Genomic DNA, 26,058 nt, shown 5'->3' on the forward strand with positions numbered 1-26,058 from the left:
TCTCCTTTGCTGGTTCCTGCTCATCTTTACTAAGTCAAAATGATGGAAAATGCTGAGACTCAGCTTTCAAATATTTTTCTTTTCTTTTCATACTTTGTGATCATGTGTGGTCTTTTGGGATTTTTTTTTTTTTAAATAATTTTGCACTGACATTTATTTTTTGAAAAAGATTTATTTATTTGTTTGTTTGTTTATTTGTTTATTTATTTATTTATACAAGCACTGGGTACAGTCAGAAGCACGGGAGAGTGAGAAAATTCACCAGAGCCAGAGCAGGGAACAGAACAGGCAGACTGACTAAATACACTGCTAAGGGGAGCAGTGGACATGGCAGGAGAGTTCTGCGCACCATGTGGGACCCTTGCCGGCGGCCGGGGATTAAACTGGCACTGCAGAGACTGTGGGCAGCTTCGCAGCCCAGTGCTCAACCGCTGTGCCACCAGGGGAGGCCCATGGTTTTATGAATATTAATTATTTGCTAATTCTCAAATTTTATCTCCAGGTAGGATTTCTGTGCCCTCTTGACATCTAATAGGCATCTCAGAGTTAATATGTCCATTAGAAATTCTAGATCTTTCGTGAAAGAGAGATTGCTTCCTGGAAATGGCATCTATTTTCAGCTCAGGCTGAAACTTATAAAAGTCATCCTTGATACCTTTTGCTCTCACACACACATAAAAATATCAAAAATCCAATTGATTCTGTCTTAAAAATATATGCCACTACTCTGCATGCTGGGACTATCCACCCCCCTTGTGCCCCCACCACCCTGCAAAGTTATATCTAATCAAGATTATTGTAATAGCCTGTAATCCAGTCTCCTTTGCCTTGTGCCGCAAGTCTTCTAAAAGTTAAATCAAACCATTCTTCTGTTCAAAATCCTTCAAACAGCTCCCATTTCATTCCAAAAAGCGTAAGACTTTGTCCTAAAAGGCCCTATTTAACTTGCTTCCTTCCCTACCCCTACCTTATATCTTGCCATTTTTTTCCTCTCCCCATTTTTCTTACTGTTTTATAGCTAACCTGGCCTTGCTATTCTTTCAGTGTGACAAATTGACATTCTCAGGGCCTTTGCATATTTTATTTTTTCAGTCTATCCATATCTTTCCCCAGATAATCTACCTGGCTCATGTCTGCATTGACTTTCTTCAGTTATCTTCTCAAATATCTTAATAGAAATACTTGCCTGATTATATAAAATAGCATTACTCTCCACCCTCTCTCTACCTTCTAGGCCTGGCACTCCCTAACTTTCTTCCCCTACTTTGTTTTCTCCCATAGTAATAAATTATTTTATTCCATGGCAATAAATACTATATACTTATTTAAGGGTTTGTTATGTTTATCTCCCCTGTGTAGATTGTACAGTAATTGCATGTGGGCAGAGACCTATTTTATTCATTGTTATATCCCCAGTCTTTAGAAAAGTGTTTGGCATATTGTAGGTACTTAATAAATGTTGAATTAAATGCAACAAGTGCAGAACAATTTGCTTGTTATAATAGAAGTACATATAAGATACGGTAGGAAAATAGAGGAAAGAATGATGTGATTACCGGAATTGGAGGAGACTTTATAAAGATGCTGTTAAGCAGAGCATTTTGAAGGAAAAGTAAAAGCAGGTAAGGCCATTCTGTACATTGAAAATTGCACATATTAAAAAAACTAGCAACAACAAATGTTGGCGAGAGTGTGGAGAAAAAGGAACTCCTCTGCACTGTTGGTGGGAGTGCAAACTGGTCCAACCACTGTGGAAAGCTGTGTGGAGATTTCTGGACCTACTAAACATAGAGCTTCCATATGATCCAGCAATTCCACTCCTAGGTATTTACCCAAAGGACACAGAAACATCAATTCCAAAGAACACCTGCACCCCTATGTTTATAGCAGCACTATTTACAATAGCTAAGCTTTGGAAACAGCCCAAATGCCCAAAAATAGATGACTGGATCAAGAAGATGTGGTACATATATACCATGGAATATTACTCAGCATTCAAAAAAGATAAACACATGCAATTTGCAGCAACATGGATGGCGTTGGAAGGGATCATGCTCAGCGAAATAAGCCAAAAAGAAAAAGAAAAATACCGGATGGTCTCACTTATAGCAGGAATCTAGAAAACTTAAATAAGGGACCAGGAAAATGAATATAAGAAAGTGAAAATCAAAATCAACAAAAAACTATGAACCAGAGACACTTTTTGGGGGGTGGGGGGCGGGAGGGGAGGGATTGGGGTCAGAATGGGGGGTTTGCAATTGTATGGGGGAATATAAAAATAAAATTTATTATTTAAATTAAAAAAAAAAAGAAAGAAAAAAGAAAATTGCACTGCAGATGTGCAGAGGCATGAGAGAATGCAGCCCTGCTGGAACATAACTTAGACTAAAGATTAAGTAGATGAGGCTAAACTCATATTAATGACTCTAGATCATTTTATAACCAGACTATGGAATTTTAGATTTCAACCTGGAGGTGGCCATTGGTAGCCATTGAAGGTTTTTGAGAAAGGAGTGATATGTATGTTTACATGTTAGAAAGGTAAACGGCAACAATATAAAATATAGGGGTCAAAGCTAAAACAGCATTTTATGTAAGATGTATGTCTATATAGATACATAGTTACAAAATATGTATGATGCAGAGAGGCAATTAGTGTCATTAATGGGCAAGAGGCAGTTTCATTTCGGTTTCATTTTATGGCTGAACAAAATCACTGGTGTGTCGTGCCAAGGTGTTCTTAGCTTTTTTGTTGTTTTTAGCATATTCGCAGTACACATGTGAGGGAGAGGAAATGGTTGGTAAAGGATTAATTTGTTCACCTCTGAATATCCTTGTTTTAGTAAAGGGAAGATTTTTTTTTCTATTTAGTTAACAATTGTGTTGTTAAGTCATAACGTGGACTAGAAAAGTTCCTAAGGAGTACCAGTTATGAATTCAACAGGAAAGGGTGTTGTTAGAGAATAAAAAGATATTAGTGGTTGAAAACTAGTCTCCTTTCTTCCTAGTAGAACAGTTGTTTTGCCAGTATTATGCCTTCTCATTTTGATTCATTGTTGAAGGAAATAGTGACAGTTGTCAGTTTAAACAGATCTATACTACCTGATGTAGGGCCAGTCCATCTGCCATTGGAGGAGAGAGATGTGCCTTTCCATGTTGCACAGACTTTTTAAAATGAAGAATGAGCCAAAAACATTTCTTCCTTTCTATTTAAATGAATGAGAAAATCATTTCCATTTTTCAAATTGACTTGCTCAAGTATATTTCTCAGGAGTGTATTGAATATCTTGAATACTTTAATTTTAATACTTCAGGGTCAAAATATATGTAAATTTAGGGATCAGATAGAGGTACCCCAAATGGTGCACATGTTTTAAATGCTGAGGTTGGCACTTCCAAATCCACTAAAACATCATACCATGTTATTGAGCATAGTTTTAAAACCACATCCAAATGCTAAGGTAGAAATGAAGAGATGTTTTCCCTAAAGGCACATGCAACAGTACAGAGAAAAGAGAGTCATTTGCCTCTGTTTCCCAAGTTGAAACATTCACCTTCTAATAAGTAGGCTATGCTATTTAACTGGTTATCTGATGGAACAGTAAAAGCAGTTTCCAGTGAGAAGTTGCTTTATAACTGCTGAGTCTGTTTCATCCAGAAAGCCACATCTAGCTGACAGATACACCAAACTCTGATGACCAGTAATGTGAGATGGGACTTTGTAATTTATTAGAAATAAGGAATATACAAATAATAATACGAGTCAAGATTAGGTTACAGAATCAACTCTAGTTTAAGAAGAAAGAGATTTAATAAATGATCTTAAGCTTATGATATTGTTGGAGAGACTGAAAAAACAGATTGTAGGTTGACTTCAGGTGTGACATTTGAAAACCTCATTGCAGCTGGACCACCATGAGAGATACTTACTACCTCTTTTAGGATCAGAATGGTGCCTGTAGAATTGGGAAACTAACTTTCAGCTTTTTGTCTTAGAGCTTGCCAGCTCTGCGATAATCAAGAATCTTGCCACTATTAGGAAATGGCCATAGACAAGCAGCTGCCTTGTTTAGTAAGCCATTGTCATTGCTCCTGACCCTAGAGCCAAATCACACCTGCCACAACCTGTATGACAGATGGATGGATGCCTGTGCCCTTCTTGATACTGTGAAATCTGTGACTAGACACCAAGACTACTGCAAATGCTGCAGAAAACTTGGTCTTTTCCATGATAGTGCTTGATAATAAAGGCAACCTAAATGCCTTCCAAATTTCTAGTGAATATATTTGATTTGTGGATCTTTATAATCACAGTCCTAACTGCAAGAGAGGTTGGGAAATGGAGTTTTTAGCCTTCTAGTTTATATGGTACGGGCAGTCTGATATATCTGATATATCTTGAAATGGATGATGAACACTAATGCACCATATCTCCCACAGATATATTCCCTGATTCTATACAAATTAGTCATCATCAAATGGACTGTAGCTAAATGGTAAATTACACTATCAGAAATGTTGCAAAGCTTTTAAGTATTTGTGGTTTTTTGTTTTTGTTGTTGTTGAGAAAATACCTATATTGGTGTTCCACCTATATGTTGAATTTAGTGTTTGTTTTTAAGGGGCAGTAGAATTTTTTGACCAATTGCCTTTGCTTATTTTATATACTATAATTTACTGGAACTAGTGAAGCTCTACACAAATAACCTCATGCAAGACAGTATAGCCTTCCTCACTTTTGTCTTTTCTTGTAAAGTTAATAATAAAGTGTGTACTACTAAAATAATCTTTCCTCTTAGAGCTATATTAGATGCAACATTATTTTTATTAGTTATCTATTAGCTACTTTATCTTTGATAATTTTTTATAAAGTTCCAGTTCATTGACTTATGTTGTTTATAAAATGACAATTAAGTACTACTGTTGTTTGAAGTTACAGTTTAAAGTACAGATAACTGACTTAATCAACATTTGTGAGCTAGTCATAAATTGTAAGAATTTACTTTCAGTGTAATTTATTTAAATGTTAGTGAGATCTATTCAAAGAGTACATGTAGTAACTGCTTTTTTTTTTTAATAAGAAGTGATGTTGAATACGTTTTATATATTACACAGAACTTAAGTTTTACTTAGCCAAAGTAACTCTCTAATAATGTAAAACTAGGGTCTCCCTGGTGGCGTGGGGGGTTAAGATGCAACCTATGAAGCTATCCATAGCCACTGCAGCATGAGTTTGATCCCTGGCTGGCCAGGGAGCTACCCACGTGGCACAGTAAACCTCTTCTCACTTGCCCGCTGCTCCCCTCAGCAGTGTATTTTGGTCGATCTGCCTGTTCTCTACCCCACTCTGTCTCTGGTGAATCCTTTCACCCCTCCACCTCTGGCCTGTACCCCAGTTCTTGTGTACATAAATAAATAAATCTTAAAAAAAAAAAGTAAAACTTATTGGATTCTGCAGAGAAAATAAGCCCCATTGTATCCATTTGAAGAGGTTGGAATATGTGTACGTTCAGACAGTGTAGTTTTCTCAAACTTCTTTTATGTAACTGAAACAGCAAATATTCAAGGGCAGTGATTTAGTGTTGCAAATTCCCCCACTGATATGGAATGTGTTTATTATGATAATTCCAATGTTGTTTATATTTCAGGCCCTATATGGTGACCTCATTGGATTTGGGGTTACCAAAAAAAAAAAAAAACCAAAAAACCAAACACCTGGATTATACAGAGGGGAGATGTCAAAGGAGAGACTAAGGGAGAAGCTTGCATATAGAATAGATGGGGAGTACCCTGGTAGGAGTAAGGAGGAGGAAATGAAATAGAGAGAGCATGGGTAGATTGATGAGTTAAGATGAGCTTTGGATAAGAAGAGGGAGATGTAATCTTTTGAAGAAGAGGAGAAAGGATGGATACAAAATCAAATATTTTTCCAGTTAATAAACTGGTTCATTTCAAAGGTCAACTCCTGTTAGGCAATTTTGGTGTCATTTAAAAGGCTGGATTCCTTGATTCTGACTTGAGATGAACTTAAGTTGTGCTTAGTTTGTTCAAGTATTAAATTTTTTTCTAATCTCTTAATGACAAACCTAAAATGAGTATCTTACTGGTGCTTTTTCATTGGTTTTCTTATTTTAATTAAAAAATAATTTGTTTATTGTTTTTCATAGGTGTTTCTTAGGTTTTTGAAAGACTTGTTTAAAACATTGGTTTAAATGACCTTTAGTTTTTTTAAGTTGATAAGAGACTTGAGTTTATCCAGCCCAAACTTTCATCAGAAAAGCTACCCTTCTGTGATTTGTCTGAAGTGACTTAGAAGCAAAGCTAAGATAGGAACCTTGGTTTTATGAGTCTTAAGACAATGCTTTTTCCCTCATGCTAACTGTCTTGCTTTCCTAATTTAGTACATTGGTGTCTCATTTTAGTCCACACACTTGTGTGTTCTTTTGGCCCCTGAGTATCTCACAGGAATTTCAACACTAGATTTACAGCTTCAATATTCATTCAACAAATATTTCTCAAGTGTCTACTGTATAACAGTCATTATTTTAGGTCTTGGGGAGTAAGTTTTCATGCTTCAAGAGTAGGAAAACTGGAAAATAAACACTTAAGTAAAAATTAATAGTTTCAGGTAGTTACACTTGCTAAGAAGAAAACAAACAAATAGAAGAGGGTAACCAGATCATCTACTTTTGATAGATAAGTTGAAGGTTTCTCTGAAGAAGTGACATTTGAGTTGAGACCTGAATGTTAAGAGAAAGCCAGCTTTGTGGAGATGCAGGGTTAGATGCATCCAGAGGTCCCAAACTTGAACAATGGTGATTTGATTGACGAATGGAAAGAGGTTGAACACAGGAGAATGAGAGAAACTGAAGTCAGAGTGGAGAATACAGTTTAATAGGACTTTGTAGACCATATTTTATTCTAAGTAAAATGGAGTTGTGGAGAAAGGAGGGGAGTAAGTGACCTGATTAATATGCTTATAAGATCACACTGCTTGATGGGACACTAGATTGTAGGGGGATACCAGTGAAGGTGAGGAGGAGTGATTGGATTGGGTATTTATTTTAGAGGTCTGCTAGGTTTATTGATAGATTGGATCTAGGGATGGGGTTAGTGGAAGAACAGTGAAAAATGAGGAAAAGGCAGTGACAGACTTGGGGGGAAAGCATGTTTTAAAGAAAGAAATCAGATGGTTTGTCTGGGACTTGTTAAAATTTGAGATGCCTGCTGGGTATCCAAGGAAGTAATTGAATAATTCACTTCTAGTGTTGAGGAGGGAGATCAGACTGGGAAATGCAGATCGGAGTGCTGTCAGTATTAGCATGATATACTATAGGAGTTTGCATAGTGAAAGAAGAGAAAGTCCAGTAATGAGCCCTGAAGCATCTCAACATTTAGAGATCTAGAGAGAGAGAAGGCAGCAGTGGGTCACTGATGTGGAGGAAAGCCAGAAATGTGTTGAGGAAGTGAAGACGGCAGTTTAAGGAGCTGAGTGAATATTTACTTATGTTAAATAGTTCCCCTATGTCAGGTATGATGAGGATAGGGTAAAGAATCTGGCAGTCTAGAAGCTGGCTAGAGCAGCTTCATATAGTTAGAAACTAATTGGAAAAATTGAAGAATGAATGGAAGGTGAGAAATTAAAGGCAAACAGATGATGCTTTTGAGAAGTTTTACTGTGAAAGGAAATCTAGAAATGGAGTAGTATCAAATTGGTGAAGTCAAGGGAGGTTTTTTTCTTTCTGCAGTTTTCTAAAATTGGAAATGCCAAAGCATATTTATGTGTTTATGGAAATGATCCACTGGAGAAAAAATTTAATGATGGTATAGGAAGGAGGAATTAATTGTGGAGTCAGGTCCTTGAGGTGGCACTAATAGGAAGGGATGGAGAATATGAGTGGAGGAATTGCTCTTTTTACAGTGATATAGTATCACCTCACACACCATCCTTTACATATAGCTCCTCCTTTTAGTCTCTCCTTTAAATCAAGTTGATCCACCTTTTTTCCCCCTGTGTGTTTATGTACTTACCTTTTTTAAAAATTGAATTCATCCTATATATATATATGACTTAGCATGAAGCAACTGGTGATACTCAACTCTGACTTCAACTTTTATGCCAATAGGTGAAGCAAAAAACTTATTGCCGTATCTTGGACCCAACAAAATGAGAGATTGTTTCTGCACCATAAATTTGGACCAGGAAGAAGTTTATCGTACCCAAGTTGTTGAAAAATCTTTAAGGTTTGTGAAAAATATTGATAAATTGTCATCCATATGATATATATTGATTAATAAATCTTATACATTTTCTAGAGTGTAATCAAGAAGACTGTTATGTGCAATAATTGCTTTTCTTTTACATTTTAAATTTATCTTTAAAATTACAGAATCTCAGAGTCTGAATGAGCCCTCATATTTATTGAATTGGACTAAGTGCCTTAAGCTTGGTTCCTTCTGACAGTTATCTTTGACAAATTGTCTTCCGGCAATTACTTAATAATATTCCAGTGACCAAGAAAGGAGTTCATTGTTTCCTAAGCAGCCTATTCAGTCTTGTAACTATTCTGACTCTTAGAAATCTCTTACATGTAGTTGATTAGAGTCTATCAAAATGAGAATTTACTTCATGCCAAGAACTTGCTGGGTACTATTTGTTCACACATACATGAGAATAAGAGAAGCATAATGCTTGCTTTCTGGTGATTCTTCATTGCCTCAAACGGTGTTTTCCTCTTAGTAGTTCCTAAACCCATCCCTTGGATTGCTGGAGAACAAGTTTAATCCATTTTTCACATGACATTCAAGTTTTTGAAAACACCTGTCACATATCTTCAGTTGTTCTCTAGAATAAGTTTTGTCCATTTATTTCAACAGTTTAAATTGAAGGGCATAATTATTTCTTGGAGAATAAATTGCTTCTTAAAGTTTGTAAGTCATTAACTGAGTAGTGCATTGTAAAGGAATGAACTTTTATTTTAGCTAGATTTTTCATCTTTTTGACAGTGTCATAGCAATTTGAGAGTATCATGTAAATTCTAGTTCATAAAGTTGGAATGTGCCACCTCTGCCCTGTAATGTTGTTTGTGGACATAATTCCAGTCTAGAACTATACTGGAAGGATGTTCAGAGATACGAGCAAGGGCATGAGAGTTCTTGGAATGAGCATGTGGTGGATGAATTGTATGTCAGGTGTCTGGTTATTTAATGTTCTTTTTCAGATTTTTTTCCTTTATACTTGTCTTTTTTTCTCTGAAATTTTCACCTTTATGTCTTCATTTTCAGTATTTATTATTTTGAATGTCTTTTGAGTTCTTCCTAGAAAAAGGCATTGTAAAAAACTGAAAATTCTTTAAAAACCCAAAAAGATTTGGAAAAAGGCACTTTACAGCTTGAGTCATAAATCACCTTGTCCTTGTATTAGATTTCTGCTATTATTTATATGTTATAAATGATGAAACTGAATCACCAAGAGACTGAATAATCTGTGCATCTAATAAAAGGAAGTTAGAAGCAAAACTGAGATTAGGGACCTGAAACTATGTAAATCTCAATTTGTTACTTAATGTACACAGATTCCATATAACATAATCAGTGATATGCAAAATGAACTCTAATTGTTCAGAAATTGAATACTTACTGTTCCTAATATGTAGTCTTGTAAATAAGTAACTCAAACTAGCCTACTTTAAAAAAAAAAATCTTTGGCTTTCCATATATTTGTATTGGGGAAAATGATGAAACCAGTTTTCTTTTCCTTCTTAAATTATTTATCTAGATGCATAGAACTTGGAAGATATTTTAAGACTTGCAGTGGTCACCTTGGCTAATTTCGGAATACTTAGACTAGGTGCTTCTTGGATTATGTGTGAACTCTAGTATTTTTCCTTGTGGAATGGAAGAAAAATTCATAGTATAAACCCTTCCCACACCTTGCTTTTATTTCACTGTTTTCTACCCTTGTGTATATTTTGATAAACTGTTACGAAAAAGTCAGTAGGTATTTGAGATCTTCTGGGCATTATAGTTTTTATAGTTTGTCTGATATAGTTTTCATAGTAGGTAAATAGGAATCCCATATGGAAGCAATAATTCTTAAGTCTTGATTACAAATGTTTCTAGGAAGTATATAAGCAAATTTAATAACTACAACACTGCATCTTCCTGGTTCTTTTCTTTCCCACACCAGGAATTTCCTCAGGAGTCATATGCAGAATCATAAGTCAGTGGTAACAATGGAGTGTTGTTTTAAAAATTGTATTAATCTAGTCATTACTCTTTCCTGACCTTGTTGAAAATTTTTCTTCAAATGGATTAGCTGATAATTAACTTGCAGTATAAAGATGGGGATTTAGGATGTTTAGATTATGATGACACAGTGATACCAAGGACTTAAGGAATAATTCTCATATTCTTACTGGCTTTAGAATGTATTTTAAAAATAATATTTGAATGTTGGATATGTGATATATAAAGGAAATTCTCCATTTTGTAATTGTTTATAAAGTGATGCAAAGGAAAATAAAACATGCTATGTCTTTGCCTACTTTTTATTAGTTGAAAATAATTGGAAGACTATTTTGCCAGACCAACTTCAGAAGTTAATTTTGGTTATATTTGAAGTGAAAAATATATTGACAGAAGTTGACCAGGTGTTACAACAACTAAAAAGCAACTAAAAGTTGAGTCAGCTATTTTCTGAGCAAGGTCAGAAATGACATTTTTAAGAGTATTTCACTGTGCATTTTAGCTTCTCTTTTAGTTTTGACATCCTGAAGAGATTGCATTTTATTTTATTATTATTTTTTATTGCAGTAATATTGGTTTACAACATTGTACATGATTCAGATGTATAGGATCACACCCCTTCAGATATATATTACCACACCACACCCACTATACCATGGCACCCATAATCCTCCACCATTGTCCAGTAGGCATATTGTGGCATTTAAAAAGTACCTTATGTCCTTTAAACTAAACATTCTCAGGAAAAACAAAAATATCTTCACTAGCATTTCAGAGATTCATGTCTTTATCTTATTTAAATATCAAAACTTAAATTTATTTAAATACCAAGTTAAGTTCTTAAAGTGAACTTAGAAGATGTTTCTTCAGAGAAAATCAAATGCAATGCAGAAAGCACTAGTCATAAAAGAGGATTAGTGTTGATAAACTGGAGTTCACCAAAATTAAATTTGTCTGCTCTTCAGATTCTGTCAAGAAAATGAAATGGCAAGCCATAGCTGGGAGAAATTACTGAGATAAGGAACTTGTATCAAGAATTAATTAAAAAAAAAAAGAAAACTAAAATGACAGACAACTCATTTAAGATATGTGGAAAAGACCCAAACTGATATTTCATGAAAGAAGATTAGGAATGATCAAGAAGCATGTGAAAACATATTCAGTGTTAATGATCATCTTGGAAAATAAAAATTTAAAACCATTTCTGTTCCTATGGATTCTTGAACATAATGTATCATTACAGAAAGCAGATCACCTTCCTCTGACAGTATTCAGGGGGTGATGGCACAAGGGGATTTTGTGAAGAGACAGAAATATACTATATCTTGATTGGGATAGTGATTACAGAGGTGTCTAATTTATTCATCAACTAATTTTTAAAAAACTGTTAATAGCCTAAGTTGACAGTGATGTGCAGCAACTGAAGCTCTCATATATTGTGATAAGAATAAAAAATGGTGCAATCCTGTTGATGTCTGAAGGGAAGTTAAACTGTCCAGGCTTAACAGAATAACAACACCTGGAATCAAGAGTCCTTAAAACTTGCCCTCTTGCCTTCAAACTCTGCCTCTGAAATAACCCCAACTGTTCCTGAGTCTCTGCACTACCACTTAGTATTTCCCCAAGAGCTGTAATGAATGTTAAAGGAGATTACATCTACAAAGCTACTGAAATGGCCTGAGTTCACTAAAGTCAGTAAAGGGAGAGGATGACTGCTGATTATAACGAGAGGGCATTGGAGAATGGACGTAAATGTAAACAGGGCACTTTTGTTTAAAGCTGTTGAAAACACATTTTCAAAAATTAGTATGCCAAAAATGCTTTGAGAAATTTCAAATTTAGATACATTCTAAGTCTAAAAGTACTAATATTTCATGAATACTCAGGTGTTTATATGAGGACAGACCAAAAAGCTTTAGGTTTCACCTAGAAGGGCATTGATATTGTTGAAGTTTACATAAAGTCATGCAAGATCTTGTGAGTGTAACCAGTGTGACCATTTCTTATAAATTGAAAATTTATGTTTAGATAATCTCACAAAATTGAACGTTTATATCCAGAAAAATGCCTTGGATAAAACAATATTCATAGTAACTCTATTTTTAATAGCCTAAACTAGAAACAACTCAAATGGTATCACAATGAGAATAGATCGTGGAGCATACAATGGAATATTAAGCAAAAATTATAGAAAATAGACTACTGATTTACACAGCACAATGAAAAAAATCTTAGACATTAAGCTGAGTGAAAAGGCTGGATGCAAGAATATGTGCTATTTGATTCCATTTATATGAAATTCTAGAACAGATCTATAGTGACAGAAATCAGATCATTGTTTGGCTATGGCAGTGTGATGGGATAACTGGAGGAACAAAAGGGAACTTCATGGGGAAAAAGAAAAGTTACTGTGAGTTGATTGGATTGAAGACTACAGAGGTATATAACTATCAAAAGTCATTAACCTCTCTACTTTAAATTGGATTTCAGTATATGTAATTTATACTTCAGTAAAGTTGATTAAAAATGCTAATTTATATATATACTTTTAAAGTAGGATTTTATGTAGCAATGCCTATTTTAGGCATTATGGTAATTAATACAGCTTTACTTATGTCTGACACACTTGTGGTGTGAATTGCACTGTCCTCAGCTTTCATTTGTGTTCACCTTAGGCAAGCATGACCCCAGACAATTAATGGGTCTTCAGTCCATAGACTCCTGAGAAACTGTTTGGTCAGAACTCAGCCTAGCACTTGAGATCCTCTCAAGAGTTCGGCTTGGTTTGCATAGTGTTTCACTGAAACAGCATAGAAGGGTATTTTGGAGCCTTTGAAGCTATTCTCTATGGTGTTTTAGCCTTTGTTTTATTAAAATGATAATCATTTGAGAACACTATTGAATCTAAATTTAATGCATTTTCCCCCTTTTTTCTCCAGCCCATTTTTCAGTGAAGAATTTTACTTTGAGATTCCAAGAGCTTTCCAGTATTTGTCTTTCTATGTTTATGATAAGAATGTTTTACAAAGAGACCTTCGTATAGGTATGTATTATCATAATTATCTTTAATCACAATGCCAGTTCTTGTATTCATTCTTTCTCTAAGTATAAAAGTTGAAGACAACAGAATAATACATGTTCAGCACTTCTTTTCTCTAGAGTTCATGTTCATTTTTGGATCTGATTTTTATTTGTATGCTTACCTCAGGGAAGTGTCATGACTGGTCCTAGTTCATGGCATTGTATGTTTCAATAGTACCTGATTAGTACTTGCTGTAGTACTCATTATGCTTGTTCATCAGTTCTTTGTTTAATACCTATATTCTCCAGTTGAATATGATATTTATGAGGGCAGAGACTATCACAGAGTGCCTTACAGTTAGTAAATGTAAGTATTTGTTGAGCGGTTAAAAGAATATTTTATAAAAAGGTCACACTATTGATCTTCCCCAAAGAACATCTTTTTAAAAATTTTCTTTAATAGAAGTAATAATTCACTTAATTTAGTCATATGTTTTCTCTCTGGTTGTATTGGTGACCAGTAACACTATTTCTTAAATAACTATCTGAGACTGGGGTATGATCTATGGACATGGACTAAAACAATGTCAGCTGGCCATAGATGTGTCATTTTCTTGGACATTGCACCATTGTCTTTCTATTTTGACACAGGTTGAGATCTGTAAATTTACATGTATCTTTTTTCCTCTTTCACTGTCCTAAATTTCATCATCTTCATCTCTTCTGAGTTGAAATATGCTTGTCTCATATAGTATATATAACTAAGCTTTGACTTTGTCCTCTGACTATCTCATTCTTTTCTCCTTTGCTCTTTAACAAATAGCCTATCTCTTTCTTCTGCTTACCATTTATTTTTTTAAAATCTCTATAACATGACTTCTGCATTTTTCTAACAGACCTTTGAGGTTTACCAAAATCATTTTAGAGCAAATAAGTAACCTTTCAGAGACATTACATTCTTCAATTGAAAAATTTCTTCTGTTATATGTCGTTAGTGATTGGTAGTAACTGCACAGGAATAGCTGCAGTTTATAGTTTGTATATTCCTTCCTATTCCTTATTCCATGCCTTTATATTATTTATTGTGCTATTCAGTTTTTTACCTTTTTCAGTTAATAGCATATAATGATCCTTTCCCCATGTCATTATTTTTCAAAAAAAACCTATTATATAATATCCTTTATAGAAACTGTATTATTTTAACTACTTTATTAAACAGTTTTTCAGATTTTTGATACTTTAAATGGTATTGCTATAAATCTGTATTTGCATAAATTTTTGCATGTGATTTTATTAGGGTAAATTCCTAGAAATAAAAATACTGAGTCAGAGTATTGAAAAATATATATATATACATTTCTTATTTATACATTTTTACATTAGCCCCCAGAAATATTATACTGTTTACATTTCGCTAGGTAAAAAATATTTTATTTTGTAGCTTTTCTTTTTATTAATTTTTATCGAGGTAATATTAATTTATAGCACTATATGTTTTAGGGTTGTAAGTTTATACTTCTCCAAATATAACTTACAGCACATCCACTACCAAAAATCTTTCACCATAATCCGCTGAGCACCATTCTCCTTTTGTTCCCAACCTGCATCTTCTGCTTCTAAAAGCTTCAGTTCTACAGTCAGTTTTTTTCTGATTTTTTTTGACTTGGTTTTGTCGGTTCCTTTGTGTTTTTTGTATTTCACATGCAAGTAAAACCATCTGGTATTTGTCTTTTTCCTTCTGACTTATTTTACTAAGCATAATCCCCTCCAGTTCTGTCTACCCACGTTGTCTCAAATGGCAAGATTTCATCTTTTTTGGTAGCTAAGTGGTATTCCATTGTGTATATATGCCACATCTTTATCCACTCATCTGCTATTGGGCATGAAGGTTATTTCCATAGCTTGGCTATCGTAAATAGTGCTAAATAGGGGTTCATATATTCCTTCAAATTAGTGTTTCTGTATTCTTGAATTAGATACTTACAAGAAGGGTTGCTGGATCGTATGATCAATATATTCTGATAATCAGTGAATTTCAGAAATTTTTCATATTTATTAGTGTTTTCAATTTTTCTTCTGTGAATCAGTTTTTCATTCTTTTGCTTATTTTTCTTTTGGCTGGAGTTCTTTTATTCATATGCATCCTTATTTATTAATTGTGTTTATTTTTGTCAGCTACATACACAAATACTTTTTCACTGTCACAAAAGGTATTTTCTTAGTATTCAGTCCTCATCTGTGTCATTTGACTCTCTTAATTGTTTATTCAACTTGTCAAAAGCCAAGGAAAAGACAGTTTAGTGACATTATATTTCCTAGTTGTGTTTCTTCTTCAAACTTCTTAATTTATATGCAGGCTTTTCTCTTTCTAGCAAACCCTTAATTGTGGATCCTCAATTCAATTAAACAAGCATTTACAAACATTTATGTGTGACAAACAGAGTATTGGAATATTAAGACTCAGACTACCCAAAGCCTTTCAGGAAACAGACTTGTACTCCACTGCTAACATAATATTATAGGGTCTATGCCAGAGGTATGGATAGAGTACGTGGGAGCATAGGAGGGAGAAGAGATCATTTTGTTTAGTGGAGGATTAACAGGGACTATCAAGATCGCAAAAGGAAGTTTCAAAATGATAGCAATTGGCAGAAGCCAAGGAGAAAAAGTGAATCATGTTTGTGGTTTATCTGCTGGAGTATGTGTATAGATTACTTTGGAGGATGGTGCTAGAAGGTGAAGCTGGGAATAAAGTTAGGGTCAGGTTGTGATGTAGCCTAGAAACTGTGCTGAGGAATTTGGACTTTATCCTGTAGATAGTAATATTGAGTCTTTTAAGAATGAGGAACCTTTTAAAAGTTATATATAACTATATATGTGTATGTATTTTTATAGTTTAACAATTTCCTGTGATCTGCAGCTGTAACTTCAAAAATACAGACTCAGTGCATATTTAAAGTGTATATATAATTATATGTAACTATCATTATATATAACTTAATATGTATACATTTTAAAGTATTGATACATGTATGCTTTAAATATGTAACCTATAGTTTATGGTCTAGACTAGAGAGAGATTAAAGGCAGGAAGACCAATAAGAGGCTGTTATCAAATGAGATAAATAGGACAGTACCAATGAAGTGTAGATGAGGGACTGCACTTTATGAGTATCTTCAACTAGGATTTAGGGACTAAGGGGATAAAGGGAAAGTGAGTAAGGAAAGGGTTAAAAATGGTCTTATTTCTCAACCCAAATGCCCAAAAATAGATGACTGGATCAAAATGTGATGTGTATATATACACAGTGGAATACTATTTAGCAGTCAAAAAAAGATAAACCCATGCCATTCACAGCAACTTGGTTGGAGCTGGAAGGGATTATGCTCAGTGAAATAAATCAGAAGGAAAAAGAAACCATATTGGATGGTTTCTCTTATAGAAGGAATATAGGGGAACCTAATAAGGGATCAGGAAAACAAAATAAAATTAACAGGCTTCTGTATATTAGAGACATTATGCAGGGGAGGGGGAGGAGAGGCATCAGAACAGGAGAGGGAGAGCACAAGGGACTGTGGTGATGGTGCATGGGTGAATTAATGGTGGGAACTCTTCAGGGACTACACCTGAGAGGAGAAAGCAAAAATTGTACAAAAATGAACAAAATGATGTAAAATATATATAAATAAATATATTTTTTTAAAAAATGATCTTGTTTCTATGGCTGTCATTTGCAGGAAAAACATAGCAGGAGCATTTTAAGTAGGGGATGGGAAGGAGAGAAGATGACTTTGGTTTCAAACAAGTCAAACTTGTATTACTGCTTGTATTACCTGGGGAACATCTTGATGGGCACATTGGTTGACTGTTGGAAATACAGATCTGAAGCTTAAAGAAAAAAAAGTTGGAGATGTGAATTTGAGAGCCATTAACATTAAGTAATACTTGAAGCTTCTGCTGAATGTAGGAAATTGCCCTGGAGCAGATAAAGAGGATTGCTGGGGAAAATGAGGTTTCTGGGAGGCTTCAGATTGATTAGACTTATCAGGAAGATAAGAAGAGAGATAGGGGAGATTAATATGGCAGAAGGCAGGTCTAATGTCAACAGCCAGAGAGAAAAAGGGTAAGGACTGGATAGAGGCTGTTGGTAATTATTAGTGACTCTTGAGAGGAATGTGTAACTTTGACCTTTATATCATTTTAAGAAAATGTTTTGTATTTTTCACTTTGTTTACAATAAACATTATAGTCTTCACATAATGTCTCTTGAAAAGGCTTTTAGTTAAGGTTCTAAATTATGTTTTCCAAAAGTAGCTTTTATTTTGTCTTTGTTTATTTTTAACGTAAAAATTAATCTTATTTCAAGTAAAAAGTCTCTGTGGAGTGGTATTAGAAAGCTATAACTTGGTGTAAGAATATTTTTTTCTTAAACAAGTTTATTATTAAAAGATAATTTTTTCTTTTATGCATATGAATTATTATTAAAGCAAATATACTGTGTACTTACCCTTAATTTAAAGTTGAAAGATGATGTTTTCACTTACAAATTTTTACATTGATGTAGTTTAGTTTAACGTATTTTCTTTTGTCATAAACTCATAGATTGGGTTGTTGGTTTTTTGTTGTTGGTTTTTTCATTTTGAGCTACTGGAAATTTAGTTCTCTCAATTACAGATTTTGTTGCCCAATTGCTGATTAAACAGGACCATAATATTTTGTAGAAATGAAATTTGAACTGGAGTTGGAAGACTCATCTTTCAAATTTAAGAAGATCTGAAAGGATAGCTTTAAGAACTTGCTGTTTAGTTTTAGTTGTATAAGTGATATGTGAATATTTTTCTTTTTTGAAGAAAAATTGAATTATATTACAGATAATAAATGAATATTTAAAAATATTGAATAGGGCCTCCCCTGTGGTGCAGCAGATTGAGTGTGCCACTCTATGAGGCTGTCCACGGCCTCTGCAGTGTGGGTTCGGTTCCTGGCCCGGCCAGGGAGAAATCCACATGGAGCGGCAGACCTCTCCTGCCTTGCTCACTGCTCCCCTCAGCAGTGTCTTTGGTCTGTCTGCCTGTTCTGCTCCCCACTCTGTCTCTGGTGAATTCTCTTACCCTTCCGCTCCTCTGACCTGTTCCCTAGTTCTTGTATAAATAAATCAATCTTAAAAAAAAATGATTTATATAAAAATAAAAATATTGAATTATATTGCAGATGATTTGCTAATTCTGACCACTAACAACCTCCATTCCCCTTCCCAGAAGTAATAACTGTTTCAATATGGGCTTAATTTTTTTGTATTAAGCACTTCTATTTGTGAGGAATAGTTAGTACAAAAACTCAATTTGATACCTAGGAACCATGTACAAAATGATAGGAAATTGTAAAATTAAGTCTTTAAGAGTCTTTTACTATATGATATATTGTTTTAAGGTATAGTGTCTTTCCTTAAAAAGAAAAACTTTCCAATGAGGATCCTGTAGTATTAACATTAAAAAAATGTATTTTACCTCCTAAACCTCCTAATGTGTATTTTCTAGTTAATTTAGTTTTCAGGGAAATCTAGGCTCAAACTACTAAAAGGGTGAATATCCTAAAATATAGTGAAAGCTTTTTTCTTTCCTTTCCCCTTGGTACAGAATGAAATTAGGATATTAGAGATCTAAAGTCCAGTTATGACTCACTAACTGTGTGACCTTAAATAAGCCACTTTACCTCCTTAGGCCTGGCTCATCTATAAGATAAAGCTAGGTTTAAGATAACTTCTTTTCCAACTCTGAATTGTCATTTTTGCTAGCATTTAACTTTCAAAAAGTCAAACCTATCTTGGGCCTCCCCGGTGGTGCAGCGGTTGAGCCCTGGATTGCGAAGCTGCCTACAGCCTCTGCAGTGCGGGTTCAATCCCCAGCTGCTCCCAGGCCACCAGACCTCTCCTGCCACCCGCTGCTCCCCTCAGCAGTGTACTTCAGTCCTTCTGCCTGCTCTGCTCCCTGCTCTGGCTCTGGTGAATTCTCTCACCATCCCCACGCTTCTGACTGTACCCAGTGCTTGTATAAATAACTAAATAAATCATTAAAAAAAAAAGTCAAACCTATTCTTTAAAAATTGCCTAAGACTACACTTTGGTATCTGTTTGCATAGAAACTATATCAGTTATCTATTGGTACATTATAAGCCATCCCACTGTTTAGTGGCTTCATTCAACAATTATTATTTGCTCAAGATCCTACGAGATGTCATTTTGGGCCAGGCTCAACCTAATGGTTCGTCTTGCAGTTACCTGAAAGACTGATCTAACTCATATTGCCTGGTGGCTAGTACTATTATCTCAACCTCCTTCTCCAGGATTCCAGGAGAGTAAGCTCTGATGCACAGGTGTTTTTTAAGCCTCTGCTTACATCACATTTGCTAGTATTTCACTGGCAAAAGAAAATGATGTGCTTAAACTCAAGTCAGTGCTGGAGGGAACCGCACAATATCATAAACCAAGAAAACATGATTTATTGGAAACCATTAATATCCTAGTCTGGTTTGCCACAGAGATCAAAGTGTATCCAACTAAATCCCAGACACTAAGGTGTGAAAGTGTTACCATTGACTGAATTACTATTGTTGACTCTCTGGTCCTATTTCATCTTGAATAGTCAGTCACACTTATCACTGCTTTTAGCTACCCTTTCAGCAATTTCTACTAGTATTCAAGTGAGAACAGGACTAAGAAGATGAAATTTCTAAGCTATATTGTATCTAAAAATAAGACCCAAATACAACATAGTATTTACAGATGGCAAGAAAATGATGCTTAGATGCAATGCTGGAAAGCTCAGAATACTCCTTTTTTTTCACCTATGGATCAACAAAGTTGGTTTCTGTGCCCACATTTCCTTCATTTATTTTTGTGTTTTCCTGTGTCACTTTAAGAAACTAATATAGCATATGGTGTTGGTATGAGTGTAAACATTGGGTCTAAACTCTTTTTGAGTTTGTCAGGATAGAAAGGAAATGAAATAGTACCTTCACAAGGATTGAGTAACTTGTTACTGGGTGTGAATTTTTTTTTTTTTTTGAAGTTAATGACTTCACGGCTAGTGAAATAATGAGTTGACTTCATTTAAAATAGCAAACACTAAACTAAAACAACCTTTGGGACCTTTAGAGGCACAGAATCCATTTTTAAAGATCATTAGAGCTAAAAGTTGTTTTTAATCAGAGATGTAGAGTTTAAATAAATCACCCAAAATCACACCGCTTGTAAATAGTAGAATTGGCACTAGACTATGGAGTTCGTGTCTGTGTGAAGGAACATGGACCAGAGTTTCAAGATTTGACTTTAACACTTGTCAGTGGACAGGTTTTTAAATGTCTTTCAGCTTTCCTCATCTATAAGATGGTGATTATATATCCTTTGCCCGCAAGATTGTTACACAGAAAATATGCAAAAGTGTGTACAGCTGGTTTAGATGTTTAGTAAATGTTGGCCTTCCCCCCCCCCCCCCCCCCCAGTTTAGTGCTCTTCATACTGTATCTGGCTGGCTGCCCCTTATGATTAATACCTGCCATCTGATCAGTTTAAGGAGAGCTCAGAACAACAAATAATGAGAATTTTTTGATTTATTTGTATTTCAGGAAGTTGTCCTCCATATTTCCTTCCAGTTTATCCTCCCACCTTGTTCTCTTTCATTTATTCAGTTTCTTCCTTTCACCCTTTCTCTCCCTCCTCCTTACCCTCTCTATCCAGTTTTATTTCCTAGGAATGAGGACTTACTTCTTTTCCATTTATATTGCCTAATAAAGTACTGGACACATTATAGGTATTTTAATACCTAATGACTTCAAGTGTTTTTCTTCATTTTCCTTGGTGGTTTTTATGTACGTTTCTCAGACTTCTTGGCATCGTCTGCTTTTCCTTGCTTCTTCAGGCTAACTAGTCTCATTCAACTAAATCTTTGCATTTCAAAACTAACATCTCAAAAGGAACTTGATAAGAATAAAAGCTGGCCATAAAAGTATAGCTTTTTTGCAATTTAAAATGGATTCTTATGCAACTAGACACAGAAGGGTTTGTCTTTCAGAAGACCAGAATCATTCAGATCTTTCAGAACAATGAGTACTTTGGATTGTGCGATATGAACTAGGAGGAGAGAATACTTGCTTCTAGGATTTATTTATGAACTAAGAAAGGATTCTCTTATGTGAAGGCACTTGTGGCAAAGAAGTATTTCCAGTGCTCTGAGTTGTGAGTGATAAATAGAACAGGTAGATTACTGCTGTAGTTTTTAGAATTTTGGTTAAATAGACTTTGGTTAGGGGAATCTGGAAATCAAATCATTTAAGACATTATGATTATTTGTTGAACGAGTTAATGAATATCTGAGACAACAGCCAAAAAAGATCTCTTTTTAAGTTGGGGCTTACATTAATGATATTTGTATAATTTACATATATACAAATGTGTGCATGCACATTTATATTATAAACTATGTATAAAACAAGAAATCCTGGAAGTAGTAGAATAAGGGTCATCACCTGAAGTCTACCAGTGAGTTTCTGGATGGTGAGTAAACTCTCTGAAAATTATATGCTAGGTCATATTTTTTTTATTTTTCTGGGGGGTGGACACAAAGATACATAGATACTAAGATTCTTAAAGGGGGAGGTGAGTGTTTCTCAAAACATAAGACTTATAATTTGATGTCTGAAAGTGTAATACACCTGTTCTTCCCCTTATTAGTCAGCAGAGCTTTGACTACTCAGCAATATTCCTTTTTTTCTTAAAGATTTATTTATGCATACAAGAACTGGGGTGTCAGGGGGGTGGGTGAGGCCAGAGGTGTCGGGAGGGTGAGAGGGGAGAGGATTCACCAGAGATAGAGTGGGGAACAGAACAGGCAGAGTGACTGAAATACACTGCTGAGGGGAGCAGCAAGTGAGACAGGAGAGGTCTGCTGCGCCATGTGGGTAGCTCCCTGGCCAGGGTTCGAACTCATGCTGCAATGGCTGCCGATAGTTTCATAGGTTGCATCTTAACCCTTGTGCCACAAGGGAGGCCCAACAATATTCCTTTTCTTTGAAGAATGCCATAAAGATTTTTATTGGAATTGCACTGAATCTGTAAATTGCTTTGGATAGGATGGCCATTTTGATAATGTTGATAATTCCAATCCATGAGCAGGGAATGCCTTTCTCTTTGTGTCTTCTATTTCTTTTAACAATGTTTTATAATTTTCCTTGTATAGGTCCTTCACTTCCTTTGTTAGATTTATTCCCGGTCATTTAATTTTTTTTTGGCACAATTGTAAATGGAATAGTTTTCTTAATTTCCTCCTTTTCAGGCTGATTGTTTGCATATAGGAAGGCAGCTGATTTTTGTGAATTGATTTTGTAACCTGTCATTTTATTGAAGTGGTTTATTTTAATTGGTTTTCCTGTGGAATTTTAAGGGTTCTTTATATTATAATATCTGCAAATAATGATATCTTCTTTCTTATTTTGTATTCCTTTTATGTCTTTTTCTTGCTTAATTGTTCTAGCTAGGCCATCTAGTATTATATTGAATAGTAATGGTGAGAGTGGACATCCGTGTCTTGTACTGTTTCTTAGTAGAAAGGCTTTCATTTTCTCACCATTGAGAATGAGGTTAACTGTGAGTTTATCCTATGTGACTTTTATTTTGTTACGATGTATTCTTTTTATTCAAAGGTTTTCAAGAACTTTCATCATAAAAGGATGTTGCACTCTCTCGGCATATGTTAATATAATCAATGTCATTTATCTTTGTTGATGTGGTAAATTATGTAGATTGATTTTTAGATATTGAACTATCCTTGTGTCCCTGGTATAAATCCTACTTGTCCATGTTGCATAATCCTTTTAATGCATTGTTGGATTTTGTTTGATAAGATTTTATTGAGAATTTTAACATCTGTGTTTTTAAGTTGGGGCTTGCATTAGTGACATTTGTATATTTTACATATATACAAATGTGTGCATGCACATTTATATTATAAACTATGTATAAAACAAGAAATCCTGGAAGTAGTAGACTAAGGGTCATCACCTGAAGTCTGTGTGATGTTGGTGTTAAGAGTGATATTGACCTCATAAAATGTATTTGGAAATATTCCTTCTTCTCAGTTTTTTGAAAGAATTTGAGCAGGATTGGTATTAGTTCATCTTTGAATGTTTGGTAGAACTCGCTTATGAAACCATCTGGTCCTGTGCCTTTGTTTTTTTGGGAAGAGTTTTGATTATTGTTCCAATTTTGATTCTTGTAATTGGTTTCTTCGGGTTTTCCATTTCTTCCTTATTCAGCCTTGGGTGATTGTATAATTCTAATAATTTTTCCATCTCATCTGGATTATTGAACTTGTTTGCATATAAATGTTCATAGTACCTGCTTGTTAACTTCTGGATTTCTGCTGTGTCTGTTGTAATTTTTCCTCTTTCATTTATGTTCCTATTTATTTGAGTTTTCTCCCTCTTTCTTTGTGAACCTAGCTAGAGGTTTGCCTATTTTGTTTATTGTTTTAAAGAACAAGCTTTTGGTCTCATTGATCTTTTGGGCTATCTTTTTGACTTCTGTTCAGTGTATTTCTGCTTTAATTTTTATTCTTTCCTCCTTTCTACTGGCTTTTGGTTTTTTGGTTATTCTAGTTTCTCAAGATGAGAGATTACGTTGTTTCTTTGAGTTATTTCTTGATGTGAGCCTACATTGTTAGATGCTTTCCTGCTCCTATTACTTTTTCTGTGTCCCATATGTTCTGGAAGGTTGTGTCCTCAATATCATTTGTCTCAAGGAATTTTTTGATTTCTTCTTTGAGTTCCTCATTAATCCAGTGGCTTTTCAGTAGTATGTTTTTCAGTCTCCATGTATTGGAGGATTTGTTTGCTTGCTTTTTGTAGTTGATTTCTAGTTTGATACCTTTATTGTCAGAGAAGGTACTTAGTCTGATTTCAATCTTCATGGACATATGTCTTGTGACCCAGTATGTGGTCAGTAGTAGAGAAGGATCCATGTGTACTTGAGAAAAATGTGTACTCAGTTTTCTGGTGTGGGGTTTTTTTTGTTTGTTTGTTTTTTAGTTTAGTACCCTATAAATGTCTGTTAGGCTCATGTGGTCTAGATCATAGTTTCAGGCAATTGTGTGCTTGTGTTTTTTCTGTTGTCACTGCTGTTGAAATCTCCTGCCACCTATGTGTTTTTTCCATTGTCTGTTTTCAGATTTGATAGTAATTGTTTAATGTGTTTTTAAAAAGATTTATTTATTTATGCATACAAGAACTGGGGTACAGGCCAGAGATTGTGGGGGTGAGAGGATTCACCAGAAACAGAGTGGGAAGCAGAACAGGAAGATACTAAAATACACTGCTGAGGGGAGCAGTGGGCGAGACAGGAGAGGTCTGCTGTACCATGTGGGTCACGTCCCAGGCTGGGAATCAAACTCTAGCTTCATAGTGCTGCGTCTTAACCCCTTGCACCACCAGGGAGGCCCCAATTCTCTAATGTATTTTGGTGCTCCCTCATTTGGTGAGTATATATTGATGAGTGTTATGTCTTCCTACTTGTCCCCTTAATTATCTCTGTCTCTTGTTAAGTCTAAATCTGATATAAATATAGTATTCACTATCTTCTTTTCGATGCCATTTGCTTGTAGAATTGCTTTCCAATCCTTTACCTGGAGTCTGTTGTTTATCTTTGCAACATAGGTGTGTTCCCTGGAGGCAGCGGAAGGTTGGATTCTGTTTCCTACTCCAACATAATACTTCTATTTTTATGTGTCTTTTTATTGGTGTACTCAGAATAGTCCATTGACATTTAGAATGATTATTGATATGTAGAAGTCTGTTACTGCCATTTTGTTCCTAGTTTTGTGGTTCTATTTAGTTCTGTGTTCAATTCTTCATGTTCATTGCTCTCTTTGGTTTAAATCCTATAGCTCCTTTTAAAATTTCTTCGGAGGAGAGAGGTGAGTTTAATGGTTATAAATTCCCAAAGATTTTATTTGTCTGAGAACGTCCTTATTTCTCACTCATTTAAGGAGAGTGTTGCAGGATAAAGTAATCTTTGCTGGCTTTTTTTTTTTATCTTGGGGTATTTTGAATAGGTCACTCCATTCTTTTCTTGCCCATAGTGTTTCTTCAAAGAAGTCTAATGTTAGCCTTATCAGTGTTCCTTAACAGATTATCCATTTTTTCCCCCTTGTCAACTTCATTATTTTTCTTTGTCTTGGACTCTTGGAAGCTTTATTGCTGTGTCTTGCTGTAGATCTCCTTTTATTTAGGTGTTTTGGTATCTGCTTAGCTTCCTGCATTTCTGTGTCCATTTTCTTCTTCAAGTTTGAAAAATGTTCTTCAATTATTTCCTTAGTTTTTCAGCTCCCTTCTCTCTTCTCCTTCTCAGATTACTATGATTCTTTTATTTCCTTTACTCGTGATCTCAGATAATTCTTAAAGTGGTCTTCATTCTTTTTCCTTGTATCTCTCTTGTTCTATCTTGGTTCTTTTCATATCTGCATCTTTGAAATTATTGATTCATTCTTCCATTTAGACTGTTTCCATGGCTTTCTCCAGAATTTTTTATATCCTCCATTGCTCTTTTTACATCTTACAGTTCCATTATTAAAGTTTTGATCTTAATCTTCTGTTTACTGATTGTGTTTCTGATAGCATTCTTTACCTTTTCTGAGTTTTCTCATACCTGTTTTTCTGAGTTTTCTTTGTATCGTTCTGATTCTTTGATTTTCTTAATATGGCAGTTTTGAATTCTTTATCTGATAGGAAGAAAAGCTGCT

The 26,058-nt window shown here is 34.8% G+C and overlaps 1 protein-coding gene across 3 annotated transcripts in view; it reads left to right on the top strand.

Moving 5' to 3' along the window:
• The window catches only part of RASA2 (RAS p21 protein activator 2), a gene marked incomplete at both ends in the record, with an annotated part of 114,107 nt that overhangs the window by 16,696 nt on the left and 71,353 nt on the right, over nt 1–26,058 (top strand). For all 3 annotated transcript variants that reach the window (XM_084231170.1, XM_084231171.1, XM_084231172.1), the window contains 2 exons: nt 8,127–8,244; nt 13,188–13,291. In XM_084231170.1, coding sequence (XP_084087296.1) covers nt 8,127–8,244; nt 13,188–13,291 — 222 coding nt within the window. The remainder of the gene's footprint in view (nt 1–8,126; nt 8,245–13,187; nt 13,292–26,058) is intronic.

Source organism: Talpa europaea (assembly GCF_964194135.1).
Source record: "Talpa europaea genome assembly, chromosome: 4".
Classification (NCBI taxonomy): Eukaryota; Metazoa; Chordata; class Mammalia; order Eulipotyphla; family Talpidae; genus Talpa; species Talpa europaea.